At 45.7% G+C, this 10,037-nt stretch overlaps 1 protein-coding gene across 1 annotated transcript; it reads left to right on the top strand.

The window, feature by feature from the left end:
* The first annotated feature begins 1,508 nt into the window (after positions 1 to 1,508).
* Positions 1,509 to 5,383, top strand: LOC119346074 (ubiquitin thioesterase OTUB2-like). The gene is made up of 9 exons (XM_037615797.1): positions 1,509 to 1,906; positions 2,009 to 2,056; positions 2,982 to 3,038; positions 3,469 to 3,618; positions 3,708 to 3,827; positions 4,346 to 4,428; positions 4,518 to 4,573; positions 4,650 to 4,753; positions 4,840 to 5,383. The coding sequence occupies exons 1-9, from the start codon at positions 1,820 to 1,822 to the stop codon at positions 5,086 to 5,088; spliced, it is 954 nt and encodes a 317-aa protein (XP_037471694.1). The 5' UTR covers positions 1,509 to 1,819; the 3' UTR covers positions 5,089 to 5,383.
* The last annotated feature ends 4,654 nt before the right edge of the window (positions 5,384 to 10,037 follow it).

Here is a 10,037-nt window from a genome sequence, read left to right as displayed (position 1 = left end):
GCACATGATGCAAGGATGAATGCAACAAATAAAACAAATCACACGACGAAACTCGGAATAGCTGGAAGTCTTCTGGAGCGTCGGTCTCGGGGCGTTACATCTTTCTTCTATGCTCTTTTGCTCGTTTGGTTTGGTGTCGTGTCAAGGAGGAATTGCGTATCAGTTCGCATAGAAAATCCTTGCAATGCTTTCGACAGTGGCTCTTTGATTTTCTCTCCACGACATCGCAACTTCAGGCTATGGTCATGTCTATTACTCTCTTGCACGTTTGGGAAGCACTTGTAATGATGTCTGTAACAATGTTACTAGTGTGGATCCTTAGAGAGTAGCTGCAAAGAAAGACACGTGCTTATGTCCATATGGTGGTACAATATTGCTCAAGATCTGGGACCGTAGTACAGATAATTTTTGGTCTCCAGCACCTGCAGGTACGGTCAATATAAATGTTGATACCGCAATCTTTTCTGATGTTCACTACGTGGGGTATTGGTTTCATTGCTAGGAATCACCGTCGATTGCATGCAATGAACGATTTGCTGGGATGCCCGATCCTGAAGTTGTTGAAGCTTTAGCTATTTCGGCGTGCTATGGAAGCTTGTCAAACTGAAGGTCTGCTATCCGTCAATATGGCATTTGATTGCCTTTCATAGGTGTCCAGAATAAAATATACTACCCAGTATCACTCAAGATTAGGGTCCGTGATTTATGATGTCAAGTATCTCGCGTCTGGCGTTGCACGTTGTTATTTCCTTCGTGTCAAGCATGGTTTGAATATGTTAGGCACATAAGTTAGCTCGTACTCCCTCCGTTCCTAAATACTCCCTCCGTTAGAAATTACTTGTCACAAAAATGAATGCATCTACAACTAAAATACATCTAGATACATTCTTTTTTGGACGAGTAATTCCGAACAAAGGGAGTATAAGTCTTTGTAAAGATTTCACTGTAGACCACATACGGATGTATCTAGATGCATTTTAGAGTATTGATTCACTCATTTTGCTCCGTATGTGGTCCATAGTGGAATCTCTCCAAAGACTTATATTTAGGAATGGAGAGAGTAGTTGTGAGCATGTTGTAAATTATTTTTACCGTGGTGTGATTCCGGAATGTATTCAAGATTAACTTTGTACTGATGTTCATTTAATCAATAAAGTGCAAACTTTACCTCAAAAAACAATGCTCACATGCAATGCAAGCAAACAAGCCAAAACATGACACATGTGGTAAGCAATCCAAACTATTTATGAAAAAAAAATGCATCATCCCCACAAGCCTTGCCCCAAACACGTTCCAAACGACCAAATCGTCGTTCCAATTTCCCATCTCATGCCAAACCGTGCCACCTTTATAAATAACCTCCAAGCTTTCTCCAGATTGCCAGCCGCACCCTCGGCACATTTCTGCCCCACGCCCCTCACATTCTCGCTATTACCACTTTGGTCCTCCCCGCAGCAGCGTAATGAGCCAAGGTTCTCCCGCCGCGACGGGGTCCGGTTCAGGGACAGCAGAGCCGGCCCATGGGCAGCACGGGGACTCCGCCGCCGCCGCCGCCTCCCCGAGCGCCGTGGCGGCCGATGCCTCATCCTCCTCCTCGCCGCCACCTCTCCCCCCTGCAGCGCCCCTCGAGCGGCCCCAGGAAGAGCGGGACCGCGAGCAGGCCGGAGGCTCCGCTGCGGCGGCGGCGGTCGACCGGGAGGGCGAGGGGCTCGACCCCGCAGCTCCTTCTTCCCCGAGCTCCACGGGGAGCATCTCCGAGAACGGCGACGCCGCGGCCTCCGAAGCCGGGCCGTTCGACTGCAGGCTGGCGTTCCAGCAGATGCTACAGAAGCAGACGACCATCAAGGAGGCGGGCGGGCCGTTGGCCGAGGGGGCGGGCAAGAAGAAGAGGCCGGAGGAGGCGCAGGTGATGGCGCGTATCTCGCGTTCCCGGCATTCTGTTGTTTCTTGGGGTTCTTGGAAGTCTCTGAAGTGCGTTCTTGAGCGTTTCTTGGTTTCTGTCGAGCAGGTGAAATCGTCGCACGCCATAGCGGAGCTCTGGCACAATCTTATAAAGGTATTATAGCCTGAATCTTGGACCTCCTTTTCTGTTCGGGATGTGGAATTGTGATCTCTAAGTTTGTTGAAATGTTGGGGACGATCCAGAGTAATAGGGGCAGCATCTTGGGCAAATGTTGGGGACAGTTCGAAGTTCTGTAATAGAAGCAGAATCTTGAGCAGCTCGTTGTGCTAATTGATTATTCTAGTTAGTGGGATAGCATATATGATTGCAACTGTAAAATGTGGGGAAATATGAGGGCCATGTCTTGGCAGTGGCTGCTGCTGCTGTGATATTTTTGGCAAGAAATCTCGCAGCCGCATCAAATGTATCAGTTTTCAGTGTATAGAAGGAACCTTGGGTATTTAGTTTGCCAGCAGTACACATTCATTGTTGATCCTGGCCTCCTGGGTCTTCTCTCAGTCTGGCATCATATTTTAAACAAATGGCTATCTTGCTGAAATTGTTGTCTGTAAAATGGGGGAAAACATGAGGTCGTGTCCTGATTACTGCAGCCTTTTAGTAACAGAGCCTGAAGTCAAATGTATGAGTTTCCTCCGTCAAAAGATTTTGTTATCATAAAATTTAATCTAGACATTAGTTCAAGACTGCATAACTGGACATAATTTATGTAAATCATTTGCTGTTTACATGCAAAATCACTGACTACTTACTCCAGGATTTGGTCGAGAAGTTTCACCATTTGGTCGACTGGGACCAACTGGCTCAGAAGCCTCGGAATATTATTTAAATAGTTGCCAAGAACCAAGTAGTTTTGGACACGCACATTTCGTGGTCTTGCTACTACATTCTTGTTGGTTAATCCCATTGGCTTTTTATTCACTTACTTCTTGTTTTGAAACGCTTGATCTTCATGTTGATTGTGTGCAATTGTATGGCTGTCAGGATGTCTGAACTTTAACTTTGTTTTCTTGTTGGACAGTTTTTTCATGGAGAATCACCAGGTTATGTGCGCTATTCACAACATGTGAATCACCAGGTTTGACTCTATTTGGCCTTCTGTAATTTTTCAAAATGGAAGTGCATGAAATATCAGGATCAAAGTTGATCACATGATACTGTGGTTCGTGGTTCCTGTACAATCCAACTGTCCAGAAGGATTATGTTCTCTTTTATAGATACTACGTTGTTGTTAACTCTTGGTTGTGATAGTCTGAAAAAACCTGAATCGTTTCTGTACTGTTGTTGGGTTTATCAGACATTAATAGATATTTTCCTCTTTTCTTACCGAACACAACCAATCAATATCAATGATGGGATTATACATGCTGGTGGTTTCAAACATTTCCAGAGAACACGAAACCCAAACATTGGAACAAAAACAAAATTTCCCCGTCACATTTAAAATACGTTTTTCCATGTTCTAATCAGTGTAATTTGAATTCCTGTATTTACACTGTTTGTTGCAGACACATCCCATCACTGAAGTCACAAAGTATTATTTGGTTTCTGATTTGGCTACGGGACAAGGAGTGGACCATCTTGATGCCTATTCAGAATTTAGACCGGTGACTGGAGATGGGGAGTGTTTCTACAGGAGCTTCATATTTTCCTACCTGGTAATCAACTAATTGTTCTCCTCTCTTTTCCTTAGTATAGAATGTAGGTTTACTTAATTTTATCTGTTTATTATGCAAATGTACAACAGGAGCAAGTTCTTGATAGGCAGGACACAAATGAGGAACACCGTCTCCTTGATGCTGTTAAAAGAGTGTCTGTGCAACATGCAGATCTTAGATGGACCTCTGAATTTCCCAGGAGCTACAGAGTAAGTGCTTGTCTTCTCCATATTTGTTTTTTCTTAGATAAACATGCCTGTGAGGGATGATTCTCTTCAGGTTACAGTACACTTCAAGCTGGATCTGCATCTCACTATCTTTGTTTGTCATTTGCAGGGGATGCACAATTTCTTACAGTAGTGGCATGCCATCGCAGTTTTACACTGTTGGCACAAACTCAAATTTGAAGTTTATTGTGATGTTAACAACCCGATCGTAAATACGACCTTAACATAAATTTACTTTCACTAACAAAGGCAATATAACGGGGAAATAACATAATTTTATGCTCGTTTCAGTACTGCAACAATATGCTGGTTATTATTATGTAGCCATCTCACTGTTTTGTTCCTATGCTATATATGCTTAATGACTGACACTTCTCAGGCGAGTTGTCTTAGCTGTGTTCTTTCTTATCTTGCTATGGATCAATATTCTGTATGTATTATTGTAACCTATGGTTTGTAAGGATTATCCACTGAATTATTTGAGTCGCTGATTCTTTCAGGCATTTAAGAAGCTGATTAAGAAAGTAAAGAGATGGAAGAGGCATGGCAAGTGGAAGTGGAACAGCATAGCATCAACTAGCAGGTTTTTGATTCGCTTGTTTTCTGCAATTCCATCAAAGTATTGTAGCCGAATGCATTCCACCTCATTGACATAATTTGTTCCCTTTTTAGCTACCGCAAAGAGAAACTTCTTGAGTTCTTCAGAAGTTACGATACGACGGAAGACAGTGAGAAAAACACCCTTGAACTTATATTTCCTTCTGTTCGTCATAATTCATGTTTCTGACACATTTTATTGGTTAGTTCTTACTTTCCTCAGATTAGTAGTAGCTATCTGGATATGCTCGCACGCGAAGCAGTATGAGCCGCGTATACCAGGGCTCGATGGACGTTACAGTCTGAAAGATGTCAGTATCAGCATCTCTCCTCCCTTGCTAAATTTCCACTGCATCCATTCTTCAACATTTTACCTGACCTGTTGCTCTACAAACAGTGGTGCTTTCAGCACGTCACTCCATCTCGTCAGTACGCGGACCATGTTATGATGACGGCCTTGGCCGAAGCGCTTGAGGTACCCCTTAGAGTGGAGCAACTCAATGGAGGACCTGCTCAGGACATCTACACTGTTCCTGGACCTGGAGTCCCCCTTGTGAGTGTGACCCTTCTGTACACGGGCAATCACTACGACGTCCTCTACCCACGCGCTCCTCCTACCGAGAGTTCAAGTCAGCAGACTTCCTGAAGAAATCATCCTGCTGATTAGAGTTGAAGTCAACAGATTCTGCTGGATGTTGCTGAGTTTTAGGTGGTATAGTTAGACAAACTGGGTAGCCATAGCATACACTTAGTTGTGCATTCTTCTTCTGTTGGCACAAACTGGATGCTCCCTTGTCTGAAGATTGACAAGGAAGAACTCGTGCTCTGCTTTGTCTGAATTGTTGGCTGGTGTACTGTGAATCTTCTGTGATCAGGTCACATTCCAACTTGTTAATTCCGTCCATCTTTAAAAGTTCTAATCATATCCATTCTTGATATCATGATATGGATTGGTCTGTTGGTATGTTGTGGAAGACGCAGGTTTGGTGGACATGTCTTGCCCGTTTTGTACACAGCAATGCGGACGATCTTCCTTGCCTATCCTAATGAAGAAGATACGCATATACTTGTGCAGCATTATTTCTTTTGTTGGGACATACTGCTGGTTATGAAAGCAATCTTTTAATTAGTTCATGTGATTAGTTTATATTTATATGCGCTGAACGTCTGTTTGTGATTCTTTCTATCTCTGCTGGTTTACCCTTGTGTCTATACTAGCTCGGTAGAAGTACAATGAAACAAGTGCACCCAAGAGCACAAAATGCAAAAAGAAGAGTCGCCTAAATTTGAGAAGCTGAACAATTGCCCCTGCACTGGCACATAATACATATGTAGTAACAAGTGCCCAGTCATCCTTCAATAATACTTCCTCTGTAACTTCATATAAGACATTGTAATTCAATTGATGAGAAGGAACTTTCAACTTGCTTGTACAACTGCATCACCACATAATAATTGACGGTCTTGTCCTCTGCTTGAGACAAGATGAGTAAAAAACTTCCTTTCCCCAACAGTAGCGGAGATGATCTTGCTAGGTCAGCACAGAAAAATGAACATGGCTGGCAGTTAATATGTCTCAACAGGAACACAACGCAGGACCTGACAAGCCGTCCTCGGCTTATCAGTACAGGTTTTAGTTCTTGATATTATGTTAAAATTGAATACTGTAGGAAGCATAAATTCCTCCAGTTCAATCTTATGTTCAGATTAAAGTGAACACATGTTGATTGGTAAATATTATACCAAGAAGACCACAAATTAAAGGAGCAAAATAGTTCTTCAGTTCAAGATAATAGGAACATCACGCAGAGTAGTTAGCACACATTTCAAACACACATCAAAATGACTTGATAATATTAGAATCAACATGCACAACCATCCCTTCGGTCAAGGAAGGGTGTCGAGATTGCAAAAAACAGGAAACAGTGTGAGCTTCTTGATCATAAATTTATATGCATCAACAAAGATGCTAATAAGCTTATGGTGGATCTGATTCCTACATATTGCAGCAGAAGAGGTACAAACGTCTAGCACATAAAGAAGCACCATCTCACAGCCTTCAGCATTCAGACGAACCATCTATTATTCCAGTGTCAGAAAGAAAGTATGTGGAACAAGAGTTTGTTTGAGCTGCAATTTAGTAAGACTGAGTGAATGGCGATGGAAAGTGGCGACGAACTTGCCATCCATGTCAATCTGAAGTAGCCATTCGGCATACTGGACTAGCACAAGCAACTCACCATCCACATGCATGACTACGGCATACCAACAATCGTCATATTGTCCACACAATGCCTTGATCTCAATGACCGGCACTTCAATCTTGCACTTGAAGGTCCAGACCTCGCTTTCATAGTCCCGCGCAACACCCAGATATCGATGGTATTTGCGGCCTCATCACAACTTAGCATGCCAAGCACGCCATCCATGTCAAACAAGTCAGCATAGGCAGGAACATTTCTAAAAACCGGAACAACTGGAGCATGCATCTGCCGGAACGACTCAGTTGTGGTGTCGAATATCACTATCATGTTGCTTTCAGTCTCATTTTGGTCTATGTGCCAATGCAGGTTGCCACCAAACATAACAGCTGTCGTGGCGGCCTCACAGTGTAAAAGCAGTTGCTCAATCTCCGGCGGGAACCTGATGTTCCTCAATGGCTGGACGGAGCCCAATGCAAAGATGTAGCAGGCATCATCATAAAAATAGATTTCCTCCTCATGATAATCGGTTTCCTTATTTTTACCATGCACTAGTATCCGGTACTCGCCGGTAGGGTGGTGCCGATACATCCCCAAGATATGGTTGCAACTGACCTTGGAGTCACAAAGCGCAGGTATGGGAGCGCATTGACGAGTGGCCGGGTTGTAGATGGAGGAGCAGGCATCCTTCCTGTTTATGTTGTGTGAAATGAGGAGGAGGCCGTCGCAGCAGGCCACCAGGACACAGTCCCTCTCGTCAAGCTGGGCGACGTGTTGCAGCTGGGCGCCAGCGGCCCGGGCCCGATGGTCGTAGGTGATGAGGTCACGGTCGTGGAGGCGGCCGCCGTAATCGTGGCCGGAGGTGATGAGGAGGGCGGGCTGGCGGGCGTGGTGGGCGAGGAGGAAGTCGCGGGTGGAGGTGGTGCGGCGCCATGCGCGGCTGACGGCGCGGCAGCGGAGGAGGGCTTTGGGGGGCAGGCGGACGAGGATCTCACAGATTACGATGTCGTCGAGGAGGCCAGGGAGGAGAGGCGTCGCTCCTGCGCTCGTGGCATCCGCCATGGTCGCCGGCTGGAGGCTGCCGATCGATCGCCAGATCCACGTCCCGGGAGTAAGTGGTGGTCGTGAGGAAATGGATACTCCTAGTAGCCAGGAACGGACTCGCTCTATCTTTATCCAGGTTCGTTGCAAGGACTACACAGAAATAGAGACTCGGTTATTTTTTCTTAAAATCAAATAAAATGCTTGAGAAATTGAAATATATGTTTTTATCCACATGATCACCACAGACTAACAGAATATTTTATTTTAAAAAATTAGCTGACATGAATATCCTGTTGGTCTGCAGTGATTCTATAATGAATATCTTTTTTTAGGGAACACCGCACCATAGCTAGCTTTATTGATCAACAAACATGATTCGTACATCGTTTATAATATTATTACAAATCAAAAAAGCACAAGACCAAGCTTGGTAAGCTGCTATCAAAAAATTCCAAATAAAAAAAATCACAAGATCGACGCAATCAAACTCGCTGTTTTCTCTTTGAACCTTTGTCACTGGCGGTCACCTGTGACCTGCTGTTTTGCCTCTTGGCTCAATGAAATGTTCAGATGTAGAAATTGAGCCATCGAAATGCATTAAAAAAACATCAAGTGCCAAACCTTGTTGATTAGCCGTAATAGTATTTTTGGACCTGAACCCAGAACTCGCACCACTTGTTGGCCGACAGCCTGACGACGCGCGCTGGCTTCATCACCAGCCACTGCTTCATCACCTCCATGAACTTGGTACGGAATGATGAGCATGGTGAGATTCTCCATGTCCTTGATCTAAACGTAGAAACACAGTGCCTCTCGTGCTCCCTCTTCATGGCCGGTCCTTGGTGCACGTCCCCGTGACCGTAGCTGGCTCATGGCAGCGACCCTGCAAGTAGTCAGGTGGAAAATGCATACCAATCTAGCACGAACATCAATCCAATGTCACTTGCAAGCACAAATCTACAACAACACCACCTAGTTTGCATCAAGGCAGTGCACTAATCTACCAATCTAACAACAATGAGGCAATGCACTAATCTACAGTAACACTCAAGAAGCAAATCGATTGGATTCGAATCGATTCGATTGGAATCGGATCGGATCGAATCCAATCCAATTCAATCCAAGCCATGCCTAGTACAACAAACCCTAATCTACATCTACGAGCAAAGGGGGAAATGCAACTTACCGAAGCGGGTGCAGTTGGAGCGTATGCCGGCCAAGAAGAAAACCCCCGCGGGAAGGAGGGGCCGTCAGAAGAGAACGAGTCGGCAATGCTGAGGGCATCGGCGATGCGCCGATGCTCTTGGTCACGCGGGAGGTCAAGGAAGAGGGCGTAGTCATCCATGGCCCTGCCGTGCTGCCTGGAGAAAACCCTCGAACGGGGGTAAAAGAAACCCCTCTACCCACTAGGGTTCCGAGCAGTGGCGCTCCTGACGTCCCATCCGGCCGCGCCATCGGACCCAGGACCACTAGGTACGGATATGGCGGTGGAGCTGGAGCGGTCGACACCTCATTGCCCCGACAAGGGGGCCTGGTGCAGAAGAGCGTGCGGATGGCTACCATCAGGTCAATGCCTGAGTTCGCGAGGCCGGCCACCCACTGGTCTTGGATGCTATTGCTGCCCGTGATGATGGGGGTCAGGGGGCGGCGCGGTGGCGAGTGAGCCATCGGGGGAGAGCAAGGGGCGGTGAGGAGAGTGAGAGGGAGCTAGCGGTGTAAATGGAGGAGTGGGCCGTGACACGAGAGCGGGAGGGTTGTTATGATAGGCCGGTCCATCTCCTGCCCTCCCTGAGGCGTGCAGTGAAGAGGTACATGTGGCTACAGGGAGCCTGGCTCGCAAAAAAACTGTTGATTCAGTCGTTCCTCCCGGGCCTGGCCCGGGGTGCTTTAAGTTCTATGCGGCCCGAGAAGCAGATGCAGCCCAGGCAATCAAACATGCCATTTTCTTCTCGCACGCGCTTGGTTGGATCTAATGTGGGCTGCCAAACACGCCCTTGAGTGTTCTTCTTCTTCTTCTTCTTCTTCTTATGGTACAAGCTGCCATGGCCAAAAATTTGTGGAACACCCTTCAAAACCCTTTTGGAGACCGTGGATATGACGACTCTGCTACAATTGCTCTTAAAGAATCCAATTGAATGTGAGCTTCCTATTTTTATCTTTCCTTGTAAATCCCCAAGATTACGTCTACGCTATGTTTTTTTTCTCTGATATGGTGATATGCACATGTAGAAAATCACCTCAATATAAGTACGAAGTGTCGGCCTATATAAGCAATTAAGTTCACTATGCTCACAAGCATTGGGTGCCATGTTGTGGTGCAAAATGCAAAAGGTGCGCTCATAGACCTACA

The sequence above is a fragment of the Triticum dicoccoides genome, unplaced genomic scaffold (assembly GCF_002162155.2).
Source record: "Triticum dicoccoides isolate Atlit2015 ecotype Zavitan unplaced genomic scaffold, WEW_v2.0 scaffold3843, whole genome shotgun sequence".
NCBI classification, from domain to species: domain Eukaryota; kingdom Viridiplantae; phylum Streptophyta; class Magnoliopsida; order Poales; family Poaceae; genus Triticum; species Triticum dicoccoides.
Note: the sequence above shows the minus strand (reverse complement) of the source record. Positions and strands in the feature narration are given on the sequence as shown.

Coding starts and splice junctions, on each gene's coding strand:
- LOC119346074 (XM_037615797.1), top strand. CDS start 1,820: ATGCTACAGAAGCAGACGACCATCAAGGAGGCGGGCGGGCCGTTGGCC. Junction 1,907..2,008: donor AGAGGCCGGAGGAGGCGCAG/GTGATGGCGCGT, acceptor TCTGTCGAGCAG/GTGAAATCGTCGCACGCCAT. Junction 4,429..4,517: donor AGCATAGCATCAACTAGCAG/GTTTTTGATTCG, acceptor TTCCCTTTTTAG/CTACCGCAAAGAGAAACTTC.